The 19,566-nt window shown below is 49.8% G+C and overlaps 3 protein-coding genes and 1 long non-coding RNA gene across 5 annotated transcripts; 3 read left to right on the top strand and 1 right to left on the bottom strand.

Annotated features, from left to right (window-relative positions):
• The first annotated feature begins 235 nt into the window (after positions 1-235).
• On the top strand, positions 236-2,144 carry Miurf (mitochondrial elongation factor 1 upstream open reading frame). The gene is made up of 2 exons (XM_071609464.1): positions 236-345; positions 1,903-2,144. The coding sequence occupies exon 2, from the start codon at positions 1,932-1,934 to the stop codon at positions 2,142-2,144; it is 213 nt and encodes a 70-aa protein (XP_071465565.1). The 5' UTR covers positions 236-345; positions 1,903-1,931.
• A 26-nt stretch (positions 2,145-2,170) lies between these two features.
• On the top strand, positions 2,171-14,287 carry Mief1 (mitochondrial elongation factor 1). 2 transcript variants are annotated; one of them, XM_027928812.2, is made up of 5 exons: positions 2,171-2,258; positions 7,174-7,324; positions 9,053-9,230; positions 9,438-9,700; positions 10,103-14,287. In XM_027928812.2, exons 2-5 carry the CDS (start codon positions 7,181-7,183, stop codon positions 10,907-10,909), a joined length of 1,392 nt encoding a protein of 463 aa, XP_027784613.1. In that variant the 5' UTR covers positions 2,171-2,258; positions 7,174-7,180; the 3' UTR covers positions 10,910-14,287. The 2 variants fall into 2 exon arrangements, with proteins under 2 accessions (XP_027784613.1, XP_027784695.1); XM_027928894.3 differs by lacking the exon at positions 7,174-7,324 and having other exon boundaries at positions 2,178-2,258.
• LOC114087615 (uncharacterized) lies at positions 12,979-15,901 on the bottom strand. Its single transcript, XR_011707012.1, has 3 exons — positions 15,435-15,901; positions 14,656-14,776; positions 12,979-13,348 (listed from the first exon to the last, which is right to left on the bottom strand). It is a non-coding gene; the product is annotated as an uncharacterized lncRNA (long non-coding RNA).
• A 393-nt stretch (positions 15,902-16,294) lies between these two features.
• Atf4 (activating transcription factor 4) lies at positions 16,295-18,320 on the top strand. Its single transcript, XM_027929052.2, has 3 exons — positions 16,295-16,484; positions 16,975-17,292; positions 17,407-18,320. Exons 2-3 carry the CDS (start codon positions 17,067-17,069, stop codon positions 18,237-18,239), a joined length of 1,059 nt encoding a protein of 352 aa, XP_027784853.1. The 5' UTR covers positions 16,295-16,484; positions 16,975-17,066; the 3' UTR covers positions 18,240-18,320.
• Positions 18,321-19,566: the final 1,246 nt, after the last annotated feature.

Here is a 19,566-nt window from a genome sequence, read left to right as displayed (position 1 = left end):
CTGAGAATCCGCGGGGCCCACCGCCGCCCCAAGAACGCCGGGGGCGGGGCCCGCAGATTTCTGCAGGCCCGTCCCTAGGTGACGTCACCCACGGAGGCGGGGCTCGGGGAAGTGGGCGGAGCCCCACGCGAGGGGCGGGGCCCGAAGGAGCCCTCGGCCCCGCCTCGGGAGGGAGGCAGTGGAGAGAAGACCGGAAGTCCGCCCGCTCCTGGCTCCCCTCAGTCCCTCCCTCGGCTCGGTGCGCAAGGTCGCGCCCCGGAAGTAAAGGGGCCATGTTGATGGGTGACCCCGAGAGAGGTACCGGGCCAGTGGCGAGTCCTGAGAAGTGGTAGCGCGCGGCCCGCGGTGAGTGAGAGCAGGCGTAGGGGCCACCGGGGGCTGCCTCCGGCCCAGCCCGCCCTGAGCCTCCCCCCGGCCTCTCGGTGGCTCGTCCCGCCTCATCTCCCGGGTCCTCCTGGGGTCTCGGCGTCGGGGGAGCGAGCGTGGACCGGCGGGGCCGCCGCGCGTCGCCCGGCGCCCTTCAGGAGCAGCCCGCGGGTTGGTGGCTCTCTTCATCGGGCACCTCCCGTTTCCTGCGGCTTGTCCCGGGGCCCTCGGGGTCGCGGGGGTGCCTCTGCAGCTGAGGGAAAGGGGACAGCGACGGTGGCTGGCCCGAGCGCGCTGGGAGGTCGGCCAGGCTGGGCTGTGGTCGACTCGCCGTGGGCCCCAAGTCCAGATCGCCCCTCGGCCCCGCCGCTCCCCCGTGTCTGACACGCGAGGTCGTTCCTTCCGCGGAGGCACGTCGCGAACCCCGAGGTCGGGCGGGTTGAGCCGGGCAGTGCCGGCGCTGCGCTGGGGAAGTTCAGGGCGCCCCGAGAGCCTCGCAGGCCTCCCTGCACAGCTGTGGGTCCTGGGCGAGCCACTTCCTCCGGGAGCTCCGCTGCCTCCACTTACACGGGATAACGTGACACTGGGGTTGCTGAGGGAGAGGGGCCCGAGTGGGAGGTGCTTAGAACATGCCGGGTGGAGAGTCGGGATCACTTGTTAGGAACGCTGACCACCTCCTGGCTCTCAGTTTAGATGTAATAATGGATGACAAAGCACTTTACTCCATCCCTGTGTGGGGCTTCTTGTTACTGTGGTCCGTGTGTAACTAGTGTGTCAGGGAGCATCAGCCTGGAGGTGGCACCGTGGTAGCTGTCCTGATAGGCTCTGTGTGTGCCGAGAGCTGCTGTAAACATACTCACACACTTTAAGTCATTTAATACTCAGACCAACCATCTGGGCAAAATATGGTCTCTCCTCACTAACAGATGAGGAACTAGGCAAACAGAGAGGTTAGGGAACTTGCTCCAGGTCATGCTGCTCATAAGTGGTGGGCCCAGGACTCAAGTGTGGCTGAGTCCTTACCATCAACTACGCTAGACCATGGCCATCTACTTAACAGGTGCTTTACATGGCAGTTCTCAAAATAACCTTATGTGGTAGGTACTGGTACCATAATAGCATCATCTCCATTTCATAAGTGAAGAAGCTGATGCTCAGAGGGGCAAGTATTTTACCTAGAGTCATATAGCAAGTAAGTGGCAGAGCAATATTCCAGCCCAGGCACAGACCAGGATCTGAGCCCTGGTGAGCCACACTCTGGACTTCCCCAGGAGGTAGTGTTGGGAGGCTGAAGTCCAATCCTAGCCCTGCCACAAGTCACAGTGTAACCTTGGAAGTCCGAATCTTGGATTGAAAACCTGATCTCGCCGGGAGTGGTGGTACATTACTTTTGTCCCAGCTGCTTGGGAAGCCAAGGAGGGAGGATCACAAGCTGGAGGCTGGTTTGGACAACACAGTGAGACCCCATACATAGTCTCTGTATGCTCTGCTGTCATTAATTCTGATTCTAGGCTTTTATATCTTCCCTCTGCTTAGAGTGTGACGCCCAACCCCTAAAGTCCCCCATGGCCCCGTGGAGCCGAGAGGCGGTGCTGAGTCTCTATCGGGCTCTGCTGCGCCAGGGCCGAGAACTTCGCTACACTGATAGAGACTTCTACTTTGCCTCCATCCGCCGTGAGTTCCGGAAAAATCAGAAGCTAGAGAATCCTGAGGCCCGGGAGAAGCAGCTGGAGAAGGGCCTCGTCTTCCTCCGCAGCAAACTAGGGGGGCTTATTTAGGATCCTCTCTTTCCCCTCCCACTCTAATTTCAAGGGAAAGAGGACAAAGGTGCCTTCTGTAGACATTCCTGCTCTCTTCCAGCCCCTCCTCACAGATGCATTAAGACTCCTCAGGTAGGTCCTTGTTCCTGTAGGTTTCTTTCTTCTTCTTCTTTTTTTTTTTTTTTCTAATATGGGGGACCAGGAAAGGAAGAACCTTTCCTTTGTGACCAGAGCCCGCCCTTTGATCCTTTGAAATCAGTGGAGGAAATGGACAAGTTAATAGAAGTGGGTTCTCTTATTGAGAAAAACAGGACCTGAGTTTCAAGTCCCACCAGAACCATTTTATCACAACTTTATTTCATAGAACACTTTATATATAAAAATGTTAGGAAAGACGTTGGTTAATACCATTTGAGTTCAGCTTCAAGCTCACCTGTTCTTCAGTTAGATTTAGGTATACTGTGGGTCAGATCATGCTCTGGAAGATAGCTGTTCTGTTACAAGACAATTTATAAAGCAAGCATAGCATACAGACTGCAGAGTTCAAAGATTGAGATTTAAATCCTGGCACTGCTGCTAATGGCTGTGAGGCTTAGGGCATGTCACTAAACTGTTCTAGGCCTTCATTTCCTCATTTGTAAAGTGCAAATAATAGTACCTCCCTCTTTAGGTTCCATGAGAATTGAATGAGTGCGCACACAGCACTGGGGATGCTATTGTGAGGGGTGTGCTAGCTGTCTTTAGCTCTCCCAGTGTTATTAAGAAGTCCCACTGCAGTATAGTGATCATATTTAATTCAGCAGCCTTTCCGGAAGGCCTTGTATAGCCCTGGCATTCTGGTGGGCTCTGGGGAGAGAGATTAATGATACGGCCCATCAAGGAACTCACTCTAAGGAGATCGGTGGGAAGTAATTCTAATGTAAGCAGCTCTATCCTTGAGGGTTGTAGGAAGAGTTGTGGAGACAGTGAAGGCACAGCTCTGCCTTGGGCTGTGTGGTGGGAGGGGATCCCAGGTGGCTATAGAAAAGAGGACATTTGAGGTGTACCTTATATGAGAAATAGAAACTCATCAGACAGGGGGATGAGAATAAGCAGGTGCCTGGGCATGGGAACTGCATTTCGTAATGGCTAGAAACATCTGTAAGGCACGTGGCTGGAGTTGAGGCTGGGCCAGATCTGGAAGAACATTGTTAAGGACTGTGATGGGACCATCACAGCTTTGTAAGAATGCAGTGACATTTGTGTCTTGGAGCATGCCAGGGTGATGTGGAGAGTAAACTGGAGAGAGAAAACAGAGGCACTGAATCTGGCCAGATGGATTAAAGGGCTAAGGTTGTGGTGGATGGTTAAATATAAATACAGCATGTACAACCGGGGCAGCGCAGTCAGTTGGCTGAGGCAGGAGGAGACAGAATGAAGGGTAGCTGTGGTCTAAGGCTTATCAGTTGGGTAGAAGGTGCTGTTTTGGGTAGAGATGGAAATCAGGAGGAGGAGCCTTATGTAATGACTTTTGGTTCTCATTAGCCATGTACATTGATTGGCAGAACTGCCTTTGGTAATACAAGGTCAGGGGTTGGATGATGCCCCTGGGAGCCTGCTTGCACAGGGAGGGGTAGTGGATATGGAAGGGAAATAGCAAATTATTAAAGCCTCTGTGTTCCTACTCTGTTTTGACTCTGAGCTACACTATATCTTGCTATCACAACCCACTCAAAAAAAAAAAAAAAAAAAACAAAAAAAAACCTTCAGGTTAAGAGGGGTTCCTTATGGTTCATTTATACAATGGATATTCACTATGTTAAAAATTGTACCCTAAGTCTGGGCGCCATGGTTCATGCATGTGATCCCAGCAGCTTGGGAGGCTGGGGCAGGAGGATCATGAGTTCAAAGCCAGCCTCAGCAAAAGCAAGGTGCTAAGCAACTCAGTAAGACCCTGTCTCTAAATAAAATATAAAAAAGGGATGGGAGTGTGGCTCAGTGGCTGAGTGCCCCCACCCCCCGCTGCAAAAAAAAAAAAAAAAGATTGCATCCTAAGGACACAGCAGTGAATGTTCCCAAGAAAGCTGGTGGTCTAGTAGGTAATAGAAGAGATGTGAACAAGGTGGAGTTTGGAAACTGTTTGGGTCTCCCATAGATTAGTTCTCCCTAGCAGCATAAGCCTTAGGTTCAAATCCTGGTGCACAATTTATTGGTGTGGTATGTTACCATGGGCCAGTTATTTAGCATCTGCCTCATTTTTTTCATCTTTAAATTGGAGATAACAGTATTACTGACCTCATAGGATTGTTGTTGTGAAGAATTAATGTGTGTAAAGTGCCCAGCACAAGGGCTCACTTTCCTATCCATCACAAAGCATCATGAGGGACACTCTAGGAAAACACAGATCAACAAGACAAAAGCATAATAGATTAATCAAAGTTTTATATGTGCACAGGAGCCTTCATAAGGAAGGCCCAAAGACCCAGGTTAAATTACCCATTTTTATGCTTAGGTTCTTGGAAGTGTGAATAGCTGTGCAGAAAAATGACTGGACAGAAAGTATGATGTACAGTGATGGATGGAGAGGGGAAGCCCAGCAAGGCTGCCTGGCCTTGTTACCTTTGGCTCCTCAGCTGTAGCATCTCCTCCTGTGGCTCTTTTATGGAATGGGAGGGGGCGTGTCTTAGGACTGTAGTCAAAAGAAGGTCAGAGAATGTTATTGCAAAAAGATGGGGGAAAGATGGAGTAATATTTTTAGGCTTTAATGCTGGCTTTTGGGTTCTGGTTTCCATGACTTGCCTTAGAGAATGAGGGGTGAGAGACAGGAGGGTGGGGAAAGGTTAGAGGGACTTTGTTCCTGAGGCTTTCACTTTGGCTGTCAGGAGCCTCCACACTTGCTATTAGCTCTTCTCATGTATATGCCAGACGTATTTATAAAAAAGCCTATGACTTTCAAGTAAACTAAGTTGGAAAGTTCATAGCTCTGACCTTTCAAGCTAGAATGCTGCAAGACCCATCGTCCTTACTATCTTGAGTGATGAGTGTTTCTTTACCCATTTTTGTGTCTAGGGAAACAAGTAAAACTTGCCCAAAATGTTGGCATACCTAGTCCTGGCCATCAGCTCAGAGTTCCTTTTTTTTTTTTTTTGGCGGGCGGGGGAGGGTACCAGGATTGAACTCAGGGACACTCAACCACTGAGCCACAAGCCAACCCTATTTTGTATTTTATTTAGAGACAGGGTCTCACTGAGTTGCTTAGTGCTTTGTTTTTGCTGAGGCCGGCTTTAAACTCATGATCCTCCTGCCTCAGCCTCTCAAGCTGCTGGGATTACCGGCGTGTGCTACCATGCCTGGCTTCTTTTTTTGTTTCTTAAACTATTTAAGCATTTAAGTATACACTTCAGTAGTATTAAGCTTACGCACATTGTTGTGGAACAGATTGCCAGAACTTTTTTCATCTAGCAAATCAAACTAAACCTATTAAACAACACTGGTCCTTTATTGCCCTAAGGAACCAGGCCCCACCTCCTTGGAAGGTGGAGTTCCTCTCAGCTAGTGGGCTGCAGGTGGATTCAGCAGAACCCGAGTGCAGGATGTGCCATGGAGAGCAGTTTCACCAAACAGGTTGAATTAAGTTAGAATAAGGATGGCATCTCCTTGTAGGAGCTTGTGAACGCTCTTTCTCCTCCAGGTTACCTGATCTATGATGTCACCTGGTCCTTGGATGGGGTGGGGGCATTGCATTAGGGCAGGAGAGTCTTTAACAAGCCTGCTCTACTTAATAGTTTCAATCTGAAGCCCAGGATAGTTTCAGCATGAGTTTTAGAGGCCAGTGTAGCTCCACCTGAAAAGATGCAGATTGCCTTAGAGGACAGGTGGGACTGTCGAGTGCTTCCTGGAAACTGACCTTGTGTCCTGTAGATGGGAATCTTAAATAACTTAATGACAGCCCTCATTTGTGGAACATGTTTACAGTTTATAAAATGTTCACAGACAGCATTGCAACAGAGTTTTTTTCCTCACTGCAGCCTGTGATTTGGGGCCATGTGGGGATCATTTTCCCCTTTTCATAGCTGAGGGGTTAAGTAACCATTTGCGGTCACCCAGCTAATTAGTCAGGGCTCTAGGCAAATTCTCAGTCTCACGATTTCCTACTGTAAAGCCCATGTTTTTGTTAGAATACCATGCAATTGCTGGAATGAGTATAGTCAGAAGTATTTCTTTTTTTGAGGGGCACAGAAGGAAAGGCAGGGGCATGAGATGTGACACTAGTAATATCCTGTTACAGGGTATTGAGAGAAATGTGATCTGATATTGGAAGATACCACATGGTACACAATTTCATTTTTCCAGGTATTTCCTGTAATATAGGTCACAGGCAGTGGGAGAGAGCAGCAGGCTGGGAGCAGGAGTCAGGTATGGCCCACAAGGCCCTCCTTTACTAGGGAAAGGCTCAGGGCTACTTTAATCAGGATGATTCCAAGATGTAGCCCGGAAGCAAGTGTGTGCTTGCCTTGCTTGAGCACCAGGCAGGAGGCCTCTTCTGGTTTGTGTCATGTACACTTTGTGACTGTGTTTTGAGTTCACAGGACATTTGAGCAGATGGCTGGTTGGTTGGTTTTGTTTTCTAGTCTACAGCTGAGACTAGAGTGTTGTGTTTTTTTTCTTGGCATTACCTGAGCTTTGGTAGTCCCACTGTGTATTTTCCCCAAGAAACAAGCATTTGTCAAGTAGCAGCATTCACAGAGTGAAAGAGATCACTTTCTCTCACATGGACTTGTAGTTGTGTTTCTATGTACAGGGTGTTTGGTCACTTTTGTGTTTATAACAAGGACTGACAGTGAACTTCATGCTCTCTGATTGCAGATCATGGGGCGTTTTACCCACAGTATACATGGTCAGTTTCCCCTCCCTTGTATCCAGTTATATCATAAGATCTGGTGCCTTTCTTTAGGCCCTAGTGCTTGAGTGCTAGAGGCAAGACCTGACCTTGACAGGAGAGGGGGCACAAGGCGCATAGTTCCTGAGGTCCCAGGTGGTGATAGCTGTGTTCTTTGTTCATTCGCAGGTGAGCAATGGCAGGCGCTGGTGAGCGCAAAGGCAAGAAGGATGACAATGGCATTGGCACAGCCATTGATTTTGTGCTCTCCAATGCCCGGCTGGTGCTGGGGGTGGGTGGAGCAGCCATGCTGGGCATCGCCACACTGGCGGTTAAGCGGGTAAGTGCACATAGCCAGGGCCAGGGGTGGGAGGCAGTAAGGCAGCCTCACAGAGCAGAGCTCAGTAGGAACAAGACTTTGATACTGCCAGTCTAACTTGGTGTTGGAATCAGATATCTGAGACCTTGAGTCTGTTTCCAGGACTCTGCCCTAAAGAAATGATTGGAAATACAAATAAATGTATCCTGGCAAGTAAAAAATTGCAAATAACTGAAGTGTCCTTTAAATTAGTGGCACTACACCAATTGCATACTTCTGTTTCCCTTGCCTACTTTTTTTGTTTTTAAGCATTCATCTCTACCTGTGTACTTTATATTTAGCTTGTTTGTTATGTCTTGCCTATATCTCCCTGGGAGACTGGAAACTGATGAGGGCAGGGATTTGGGCCTCTTTGGTTTGATGGTTTATTCTTGGCACCTAGAAAAATGCCCAGCATGCAGTAGCCTCCCGATAAAGTCAGCTCTCTTTATCTGTGGGTTCCACATCCACAGACACAACCAGCCACAGATTGAAAATATTTAAAATGTGTCTGGGGGGCCGGGGATGTGGCTTAGTGGTAGAGTGTTTGCCTTGCATGTGTGAGGCTCTGGTTTTGATCACTGCAAAAAAAAAAAGTGTACTGAACTTGTAGAGACTTTTTTCCTGTTGTTATTCCCTAAACAATACTGTTTAAGAATATAGCATTACCATTGCATTAGATATTATAAAAAATCTGCAGATGACTTAAAGTATATAGCAAGGTATACATAGGTTAAATGCAGTGTTTTGTGCCCTCAGAGGAACTTGAGCATCAGAAGGTTTTAGAAACCTTAGGGTGTTCCCCTGGAATACCAAGGGATGATTTTTTTTTTTTTTTTTTTTTTTGTTCTAGGGATTAAACCCAAGGGCACTTTACTACTAATCTATATCCCCAGTCCTTTTCATTTTAATTTTTTTAAATATATATATTTTTTTAGTTTTTGATGGATTTTTATTTTTTTACTTATATATGGTGCTGAGAATTGAACCCAGTGCCTCACACATTCCAGGCAGGTACTCTACACTGAGCCAAAACCCCAGCCCTTATTTTAATTTTTGGAGACAGGGTCTTGCCAAGTTGCTGAGGGTCTTGCTAAATTGCTGAGGCTGACCTCCCTCAGCCTCCTGAGTAGCTAGGATTACAGGTGTCCACTACTGTGCTTGGCACTATTTGTTAAATAAATGAATCATTGTTCAAAATCATGGTGTATTCATAATATATGAATGTATAGTCAGAAAATGTGGAAGCATCCTAGTCACATGAGGAAATGATCAAAATGATAAATGAAAAAATTCCATTTCAAAAGTACACATAAGTACATATACGTGTGGTGGTACATGCTTGTAATCCCAGCAACTTGGGAGGCTGAGGTAGGAGGATTTAAGTTTGAGACCAATCTTAGCAATTTAGCTAGACCCTGTCTTAAAATAGAAAATAAAAAGGGCTGGGGATGTAGTTGATTGGTGGAGTGCCCCTGGGTTCAATTCCCAGTACGACATCACTGGAAAAAAACAAAGTAGTGGAGGCTGGGGATGTGGCTTGGTGGTAGAGTGCTTCCCTAGCATGTGCTAGGCTCTGAGTTCAATCCTGAGCATAGGTAAAAGAAGTAATTGGCACTTACTAGGGCCAAACTTCTGGGGAGCAGGGGATTGGAAGGAAATAGAGAAGGAAAGGCAGGTATATGTCCTGGGCCCTCTGTGCCATTTCAGATGTATGACCGGGCAATCAGCGCCCCAACCAGTCCCACCCGCCTGAGTCATTCAGGGAAAAGGAGCTGGGAAGAACCAAACTGGATGGGCTCCCCCCGACTGCTGAACAAGGACATGAAGACAGGCCTGAGCCGGTCCCTACAGACCCTTCCCACAGACTCTTTGGCCTTTGACACAGGTGAGAAGGGATGTTACCCTGCTGGAACTGCCTGTGGACTTGATCACTACTCCTTCGTTGCACAGGCATTTCTTGACCACACTTGTGCCGGGCACCGTGTAGGTACTTGTCCTTTGTGCCCAGCCCTTCTCCTTTCTGGGGCTGAGGCAGCTGTGGACTGAGCAAGCATGGGAAGAGCTCATGTGCCTCTCTCTCTTGCCTTGGCAGATACATTCTGCCCGCCCCGGCCCAAGCCATTGGCCCGGAAGGGCCAGGTAGACTTGAAGAAGTCACGACTCCGCATGTCCCTGCAGGAGAAACTTCTTACTTACTACCGGAACCGGGCAGCCATCCCTGCTGGAGAGCAGGCTCGGGCCAAGCAAGCTGCCGTGGACATATGTGCTGAGCTCCGGAGCTTCCTACGGGCCAAGTTGCCTGACATGCCACTTCGGGACATGTATTTGAGTGGCAGCCTCTACGATGACCTGCAGGTAACATGGTGGTTCTCACAAAGGGTGGGGCTGGGCTCTGACCAGAAGCTTCTCAGTAGTGTCATCAGTCTAGAAAGTCCTGGGCTGACCAGGCAGACTGAGGTTCTCCTGCTGTGAAACTGCTCCTGGGCAGCTTTGTTTTTGCTCACATCATCTTTAACCTTCTCGTTTTTAGTCATATTCACAATTTTCAAGAAAGTGTAAGAAAACTGCTCCTTCCTATATTCTTGTTCCCATCTCTCCTTTCCGGTTTCCTCACGACATGGATTGCTTTGGTGACATGAAAGAATTCTTGGCTTCTGTTCTTGTTGGGGAATGCAAGATGGTGCCGCCTGTGTGTGGGGAAGCATGTCCCCTGAGCAGAGTAAACCCCTCAAAACCTTTTTAATTCTGTTCTGGCAGGTGGTGACAGCCGACCACATCCAACTCATTGTTCCCCTTGTGCTGGAGCAGAACCTGTGGTCATGCATCCCTGGTGAGGACACGATCATGAATGTCCCTGGCTTCTTCCTGGTTCGTCGTGAGAATCCGGAGTACTTTCCTCGTGGTAGCAGTTACTGGGACCGCTGTGTTGTCGGGGGCTACCTCTCCCCAAAGACAGTAGCAGACACTTTTGAGAAGGTTGTGGCTGGCTCTATTAACTGGCCGGCCATTGGGTCCCTCTTGGACTATGTGATCCGGCCAGCTCCACCTCCAGAGGCCCTGACACTTGAAGTGCAGTATGAGCAGGACAAACATCTTGTCATTGACTTCTTGCCATCAGTGACCCTTGGTGACACTGTCTTGGTGGCCAGACCACACCGGCTAGCCCAGTATGACAACCTGTGGCGGCTGAGCCTGCGTCCTGCTGAGACAGCGCGTCTGCGGGCTTTGGACCAGGCTGATTCAGGCTGCCGATCGCTGTGCCTCAAGATACTCAAGGCCATATGCAAGTCCACTCCAGCTCTAGGCCCCCTCACTGCCAGCCAGCTAACCAATGTCATCCTCCACCTGGCCCAGGAGGAGGCTGACTGGTCTCCAGATATGCTAGCTGACCGTTTCCTGCAGGCTTTGAGGGGACTCATCAGCTACTTAGAGGCAGGAGTCCTGCCCAGTGCCCTAAACCCCAAGGTGAACTTATTTGCAGAGCTCACCCCTGGAGAAATAGACGAATTGGGATATACTCTCTATTGCTCATTGTCTGAGCCGGAAGTGCTGCTGCAGACATAGGGCAGTGAAGGCCAGAGCAGGTGTTGGGCGGTCAGGCACTGGAGTCTCCGATAGAAACAGCTGGCTACATGGCTGGTGCCTCACAGGGTCCCTAGGTGCCTCCTGTCTTGCTGGCCATCTTCCTGGTCACTTCATGCTGATTAGAATGACATCTCTTCGATCTCCTATTTTCTCACCCAACCCTTTTTATTTTTGTTACCAAACACTGTGCTCCCTACTCCCCGCCTTGCTCCAGGCTGATTTTTTTCTGGAATGAATTGAGAAGGTGCAGTGCTGGCCTGAGTTGTTGAGACCACTGGGGGTTTTGCATTTTGGCCCAGGTTTCCTTTTGCCTCTTCCTGTTCAGTGTCTTTTCTATCTTTTCCTCTTGTTCATGCCTTCTGTTTTGCTCTTGTCCTTGGAGCATATCTGCCTAATCAAGGTGTTGCCTTTTAGTTGAATATCACAGAAGAGCTGTGACTGCATATTTGCAAGCTGAACTCTGCAGAGTGAGTGCTGAGACAGTATTTAGGGTTTCTGGGGCTGAGGCTGGTGGAAAGGAGCCGGCTTTTGACCCTGGTTCCTGGAAAACAAATCCATCCTCCCCGTCCCCTCAACTTGAATTCTTAAGTGCTGATAGCATCTCTCCTGGGAACATGGTTGTCAACCCACACAGGATGAACTGGATGCAGAGTTATTTGGAGATTGTATTTCTTAGTGAACCATCAGCAAGACCACAGGATTGGGGGTGGGAGAGACGGGTTCAGAGGGCCTGGTGGAGGGCTTGCATGCCCACTGTCTGTCTCTCCGTGTCTCTGTGAGCCAGACAAGGGAGGGATGGGGCAGCACCTCCCGTGGGTGCTGGCTTCGTCTCTTTCCTTCTCTGTTGCCAACAGAACAAGGCCTTGTAGGAACACAGCCTCAGCAGCAGAGGCTCAGTGTCAGCTGGAAAACTCAGTCCCAGTTGGGGCCTGGTGCCTGTGTGTGGCCCCCCCAGTGGGCCCTGCCTTTCTAGGAGGCTGCCTTAGAGTAAGGACAGGCCCAGCAGCCAGTCCTCCTTCCTGCAGTGTCTGCCACAGCAGTGGGAGAGGAGTGTTTGCTAAGCGTTCCTGGCATCTCCAGAGGCCGAGGGGCAAACGAACATGCACAGCCCTCCTTCCCTGGTCTTGCCTTTCACTTGACAGCTGGGCAGATGGGTGCTAGCCAGGGAGAGAGGACCCGGAAGAAATTGCAGAAGAGGGAGGCGGGCACTCCCCACATTCCTTCCTGTTTCCTGCTGCTAAAATTGCGCTACTTATGGCAATGGATGTATATCCTGAGGGCAGGGGGGAGTGGTTAATACTCATCAGTGTGTCTTCCTGATTTGTATTTTTTTCCCTGTTGGAAGCAAGAGGCTGACAGCAGTTCTCTTTCTGATCTGCCTATTCAGTATTTTGTTCTCCCATCAAGTCTTAAATTCTTTACTACCTCTCCATCAGTGGGATTCTGGGAAGCTGTCTCAGCCCTTCCCTGACAGTGACATGATTCTTTAAATAGCACTGACACCTCGGCATCCCAGAGTTTAGGGCAGAGATAGGTGTCGTCCCTTTTTTGTCAGATTCGGAGGTTAGAACTAGGGTAGCCTGGCTGTTTGGTCTCTGCCTCTTCTCTGGTACATACACAAGGAGTCCTTGTGGGAGTCCAGTTGTTTCTGAAAAGGCAAGAACCTTGACAGCCGAGCTGTCAAAGGGGAGTTTAAAACCTCTGTGTGCCTGCGTACTACCTGGGTGACTGATGTGGAGGGGATGGAGTGGGACCTGACATTGAGAGCTCGGATGACCCATCTAGAGCCCAGTAGAGGGGAGGGTTGATAGCTACAGAAGCAGATTATTATTTGTTGAGATAAAGGATTTGGTTTCCAAAGTAAATTTTATAAATATTATAAAACTTTAAAAATTCCCAAGTTGCCATCTCTGACTAAATTCTATATAAAACATTGGGAAGAACTCAAAAATAAGAAAAAAAAAAAACAAACAAACAAACAAAAAAAAACGCTTTAAAGACCCTCAAGATTTCAGAGTCCCGAATTATCAAAGCCAAGCATACCTGAATTTAGGTGAGGAAATGAGTTTATTTCCTGTTTTTCAGGGCAACTCTGACTTAATTATTCTTCACAAAACCATAACTTCATTTTAGAATTGAGCCTCTTACAAGTCCTCAGAAGCCTTGGTCCTTGGGTCCGCTGACTGGGCTGGCTGTCCTCTTGCTGCCATTTTCCTCACAATAAAATGTGGATGATGACCAAGTGCTCTGGGCTGCTTGGATGGAAGACGACAAAATTCTGCCTTTTTAAAAACTCTTTGGGGAAAGATGAAGTAGCTGTCTCCATTACTCTGCCTCTCTGTTCAGCGTCTCCCACTTTTGCCTTGAAGGAACAGCACCTGCTTTTCCTCTTCCCTCTGGAGATCCTGTTGGCACCATCTAGATTAGCAAACCATATACTCAGCTTGATGCCTAAAATGTACTCATTGTTATCTCAAACACCTAAAAACTCCATGTTTATTTTGGTTCGTCCCTGTTTTGCCTCTTTCTAAAAAATGAGTTCTGGATAGCAGTATTTTTCTTTTTATCTTGGTTTTGACTTTTAAAAACTAAAGGAAAGAAATGGTGAAGGCTACGTTTGGAAAAGCTATGTTGAGGTGGTCTCTTGGCGGCTGGGTCTTGGCGTGATTGTCTACCTGTTCACATTCCAGATGAGCTGATTTTGCTTCCTTGTTTTCTACTCAAGCTCAAATGGTTTAGAGGAAGCATCAGCCTCAAGATCAAGGGCCCTGGAGAGGCTCTGAGGGGGTTTCTGTAGGGAGGCATCACCTTGTGTCCAGAGTCCTCGGCCACGCATGGTACGCTTTCACTGGGTTAGAACATTAACTCTCAAAAGAGTTGCTAGAACTCTGCCCTTTTGCCTTAAGTTTAAGGTGAAGGAGAATGGCAAGAGACATTTTAGGACTAGAGCTGATTCCTGCCACAGGATGTAGCCTTTTTATAAATTATTTATTAAAGAGTGGCCCAAATTCCAGAAATGTGGGTTCTGTGGTCAGCTGCATACAGGGTGTTGTTTACCTTTTCCTTTTGATCACCTCATAGTCTCTTAAGTTCTTGGTCCTTGAGGTCAAGTCTACAACTTAACTTCCAGTCACTTGCCTGCCCTTCGGTGGTGGCTGATGTGTTAGTTCATAGACTGGAGTCCACCACCAGTCTTCGTGTCCTGTCTTGGCTAGGACTATATAGGAGCAGCTTAGCCCTGAGACCCAGAGAACCGTTATCCTTTTTTTCTCCTTGAGGGAGGAAATTTAACTGGGGAACACAATGTCCTTCCACAGCATGGGAAGAAGAAAATAAAAATCTTTCCAACAACTTTGACTTTTGTGTGTGATACAGAACGTTTTACTTTGGGAGTGCTGGGTCTGCGTTTTTCAGTCAGAAACTGACATGTTTCACCTGAGTCTCTTTAATGGCATGGGTGGGACAAGGTACCACCAGACTCATTTTTCTATGGCCTTGGCAGTGTCAAAACTGGAGAAATACCACTTTTTAAAATTCTCAACCACTTGAAAGGTCCTCAGACGCCTCAAAAGTCTGTAGAGCAAAAGGAGGACACCCCTCCCAGGGGGCCTGAATTATTCCTTTGAAAGACATGAATAATGGCTCAGGATTCTTACTGCCTTTCACTGAAAGACAACTTCTGTATGTCTCATGGTACCCCATAGGGAAAGGAAAACCACACTTACCCAGCATCCAGGATGCCTTGGATCGCGTTCTAGTGTCGGTTTCATGTAACTATAAACAGGAGTCCTCTGCAGAAGTAGGTGATGGCATGGGATTGGGAGGTCGGGGCCTGAAACCTGAGTTCTAATAATAGTAACAATAGCAACCATTTATCGGCCACTATGTAGGAGGCAGCGTGCTAAGTGCTTTATGTATATGGTCTCACTCCATTCCTAGGACGAGGATGCTCAATCGATGAGAAAACAAGTATGTCACTTTGTCAAATGTCCCAGCTAATAAATGACAAAGCCAGCATTTGTAGAAATGATATTTGTATGGCAGACGCAAGTGGAGGGGAAGGTTTCTACCTTCACGGGAACGGACTGTGGAGGGAGGTTTCTTGGCACCCCGGCCTCCCGCGGGTGGTGGTGGGGGCCTGCCCACTAAGACCACAGTTTCTAAACCCCCCGCCCCCAGCCAAACGACCCTGAGCAGGCTTCGCTTCACAAGGCCATTGGGAGGGCTTGTAGGGAAGCTGTCCGTGCCTGGCAGTTAATCAGAACTACCCTAGGGCGACACCAGTCGCATGAAACCTGCTCTTGGGGGAATCGAGTCTGCACGAACCAAAGTCCTCATACTTTTATTTTCGAATGGGCAACGTGAACATAGAATAGGGAGACAACACGCATCCTTCCGGACCTCGGGCTCAGAGAAGGGACGCAGGGCTCGGGTGACCGCCCAATGAGGCCCCACCAGGAGCGCCGTCCCAGTCCCTGATTTCCGCTGCGGTCCTCGAGCCTACCTGGGGGGCCGGGCCAGCCGCTCGCTGTCGGCTCCACTGGAAAATAAAGTCTTGGGCCAGGTGACTTTCAGGGACCTTTCCGGGTCGGAAGCAGCCCAACCGGTCCGGAAGGGAGAGAGCGCCCCGGTGGGTGGGAGGGGGGACTTGGGCTGTCATTTGGCTAATTCCGAGTAGGAAGGACCCCCAGCCAGGCCCGGCTGCCACTATTTGAGGCGTGCTGGGTAAAGCTGCCTGCTAGCGGAAGCCTGCCCGTTTGTGGCCGCTCGGCAAGGGGCCGGGCTGAGGGAGCCACTGAAGCCGCAGGGTCTCAAACAAGAACAGAGGTGACCGCCCTGCGAGGGGATGCTACCCACCCGGATCTTGGGCTCGCTGAACAGCCCGCCCACCTCAGGCCTGGAGCCAATAGGAACTCAAAATAGACATGATTCACCACGCATGGGCCAATGGGCTCGACGCGCGCTTCCCATCAGCATCTCGCGCGATAACCAGGCGGCTCGGTCTTCTAAAAAAAGCTTCCCTGGCAAGAAAAACTTCTCTCCCCGCCCTTTCAGCTAACACCGGAAGCGAGGCGTGTCTGAGAGATCCCTCCGCGACCCGCGGCGGCCGAGGGAAGGACATGACTCCTACGTTGTAGGGCTCTTGTAAAATAGTGCGCCCTTTTCTTTCATGAGACCCTGAATAAACTCCTCTCCCTCCAAAACTACTTCCCTGGCATACAGACAGGGCTGGCGCCGGTGGGAGATCACACATATGGGAACGAGTGAGTCGATGGCTAAGGTCACGTGGTCGCAGCGGAAGGATGCGCTCTGTGCTGCGTCCCATAGGCGGAGCCTATAAAGAGCCGGCTTGCCCCGCGCGCGGCCATTTCTGTCCCGTCCGCCGGTAGATGTAAGGTTGCGATTGAGCGTGGGCCTTCCCTCCTCCCCCCCGCAGGGCGCGCGGCCACCATGGCGTATTAGAGGCAGCAGTGCCTGCGGCAGCGTTGGCCTTTGCAGCGGCGGCAGCAGCACCCGGCTCTGCAGCGGCAACCCCTGACGGCTTAGCCATGGCGTGAGTACCGGGGCGGGCCGCACTGGCAGGCGCCCTGCATGGGCGGGGGCTCTCGGCTTGGCTGGGCGCGGCTTTCTGCCGGGCGCGTCGCCGAGGGGGAAGCGGTTTTATGAGCGCCCGGACGCGCGGTCCTTGTTTTGAAGTTTCCGGGGCGCGGGCGCTCCCGGCCCTCGGCACTCCTGGAATCGCTGGGGTCCCGGCCGCCCCGCGAACGTGGCAGCAGCCAAGATGGCGGCGGGGCCGTGAGTCACGGGGCGGGGCGGTGGCCGTGGCCCTATTTGGAAGTGGGGACGAGCGCCTTCCCCTGGGTGACCGGCTGCGGAATGGCCGAGACTCCTCCGGCGTCCATTTTGTGCAACCTGAGTTGGAGGCGGGGAAGGCGGACACAATGGCCCTGGCGCCACGTGCTCCCGACTCGCCACCTGCGCGTCTGACGGGATTCCCAGCCCAGCCCACCTCTAAGGGGTCTTGCCTTCTGATTCCCATCCAGGCTTTTCACGGCATCCAGCAGCAGCATTGCTGTAATCGACAGAGACACCTTCGAATTAAGCACATTCCTCGATTCCAGCAAAGCCCCACAACATGACCGAGATGAGCTTCCTGAGCAGCGAGGTGTTGGCGGGGGACTTGATGTCCCCCTTCGACCAGTCGGGTTTGGGGGCTGAAGAAAGCCTAGGTCTCCTAGATGACTACCTGGAGGTGGCCAAGCACTTCAAACCTCATGGGTTCTCCGGCGACAAGGCTAAGGCGGGCTCCTCCGAGTGGCTGGCTGTGGATGGGTTGGTCGATGCCTCAGACACTGGCAAGGGTGAGTGGGCCACTTGTAGGTGCTCATGTGTGGCCATTCGTGATGGGTCTGGGGTCTGTAATGTAAGTGACTCAAATGGCTCCCGTCATCCTTCACTCTGAATTCTTTTTGCAGAGGATGCCTTCTCCGGGACAGATTGGATGTTGGAGAAAATGGATCTGAAGGAGTTTGACTTTGATGCCCTGTTGAGTATAGATGACCTTGAAACCATGCCAGATGAGCTTTTGGCCACGTTATATGATACATGTGATCTCTTTCCCCCCCTAGTCCAGGAGACTAATAAGGAGCCACCCCAGGTAGTGAACCTAATTGGCCATCTCCCAGAAAGTTCAAAAACAGACCAGGTTGCCCCTTTCACATTCTTTCAACCTCTTTCCCTTTCCCCTGGGGATCTTTCTTCCACTCAAGATCATTCCTTTAGCTTAGAGCTTGGCAGTGAAGTGGATATCTCTGAAGGAGAGAGGAAGCCCGACTCTGCTGCTTATGGTACTATGATCCCTCAGTGTGTCAAGGAGGAAGATGGCCCCTCAGATAATGACAGTGGCATCTGCATGAGCCCAGAGTCCTACCTGGGCTCTCCCCAGCATAGCCCTTCTACCTCTAAGGGCTCTCCTAATGTCAGCCTGCCATCTCCAGGTGGCCCTTGTGGGTCTAACCGCCCCAAACCTTATGACCCTCCTGGGGATAAAATGGTTATAGCAAAAGTAAAAGGTGAGAAGCTGGATAAAAAGTTGAAAAAAATGGAGCAAAACAAGACAGCAGCCACCAGGTACCGCCAGAAGAAGAGGGCAGAACAGGAAGCACTCACTGGTGAGTGTAAAGAGCTAGAAAAGAAGAATGAGGCTCTGAAAGAGAAGGCAGATTCTTTGGCCAAGGAGATTCAATATCTGAAAGATTTGATAGAAGAGGTCCGCAAGGCAAGGGGGAAAAAAAGGGTCCCTCAGTAGGGTAGTCAGGAGTGCTGCGCTTGTACATAGGTGTCTCGTGCTGAAGCTGTGTTGTAATAAATTATTTTGTAGTTAAAGTAATAGTTCAGTCTTGCTGTGTTTCTTGACTCTGGTAAGGAACCCCTCGTCAAGCAACCCCCCTTACACAAGCACACTCTTTGTGTAACCAGAGGATATTTTCACAAGGGATGATATGATCCTGGAGTAGTGAGCATCTTCAACTCCACTGGGCCTGTTTTCCTCAGATCTGGTGGTTTCTATTTGATCCCTAGGGCAGAAGGCTGTTGGGCCAGATGCTTCATTGTGCTTTTTACTCAGTTCTGAGACAGTTGGCAGGGTAGAGGGAGGGGCTGCTTGGGTTTCACCTGTTCCCCTGATTGGCTTTGGCCAACACCTGTTAATACCAAGATGAGGTCACCCAGTCCATAAGTGCACAAGAGGATTAGGTTCCACTTGGAAGATATGAATTCTGCAGTGGCCTCTTTAGTGGCTCCAACAGCTGGGGGACTGGACTGTCTTGGTAATACAGGCCCTATTGTGGCATGTGGGTGCATGGCCCTGCTCACCTTTTTCCCTGAATCTGAAACTACCTACACAGGTTTTATGTAGGTGTGGGTAAGAGGTGTGATGGATGAGATCCTGTCCTTCCCACAGCTGTCTCCTTTCAGGCCTCTAAAAATTGTCAGGCTCACTGATTACACCCCACCTAAGCAGCTTAAGTCTTAAGTGGGGGTTTAGAGGTTGAAAGAAATGGCATAAATTCAGCAACTTTCATGGATGCCATATTCATGCTGGTTGGTTTTCTTTTTTTTTTTTAATATAAGGATTTGTCTCAAATCTAGCAGGCTTAGGTCACTGCCTACTAGTAGGTGACTCCAGGACACTTTAAGGCAGTCTATGGTTGTGGGGTGGGACTTTAGCTAAAAGAAAAGCAAGTGAGGGTAAGGTGGCATGTGTCAGCTCAGTAAAAATCTGGTTTCTCAAGGTTTCTGTTCTCCACACTGTAGGCTTAGAGATGGGTAGGTGGAGAGGGAAGCCCTAGGCCCCTTTGGCATTGCTGCTGTTTAATTCCAGTTCTGTGCTTAAGTTGTGTTGCTGTAGATTCCCCCCCCCCAGTAAATTAAAATGTACACTTGATGGGCTGGGGTTGTGGCTCAGCAGTAGAGCACTTGCATGTGTTAGGGCCTGGGTTCAATCCTCAGCACCACATAAAAAACTAAAATAGATGTGTCCACCAAAAACAAAAATACTTTAAAAAACTGATGGTAGCCATGTATCCACAAGGAGATAGCCATCTCATCTTGCAAGTGCTGGGTGGTGACAGGAG

Source organism: Marmota flaviventris, chromosome 3 (assembly GCF_047511675.1).
Source record: "Marmota flaviventris isolate mMarFla1 chromosome 3, mMarFla1.hap1, whole genome shotgun sequence".
Classification (NCBI taxonomy): Eukaryota; Metazoa; Chordata; class Mammalia; order Rodentia; family Sciuridae; genus Marmota; species Marmota flaviventris.
The sequence above is the reverse complement of the archived record's forward strand: the minus strand, read 5'-3'. Positions and strand labels throughout refer to the sequence as shown.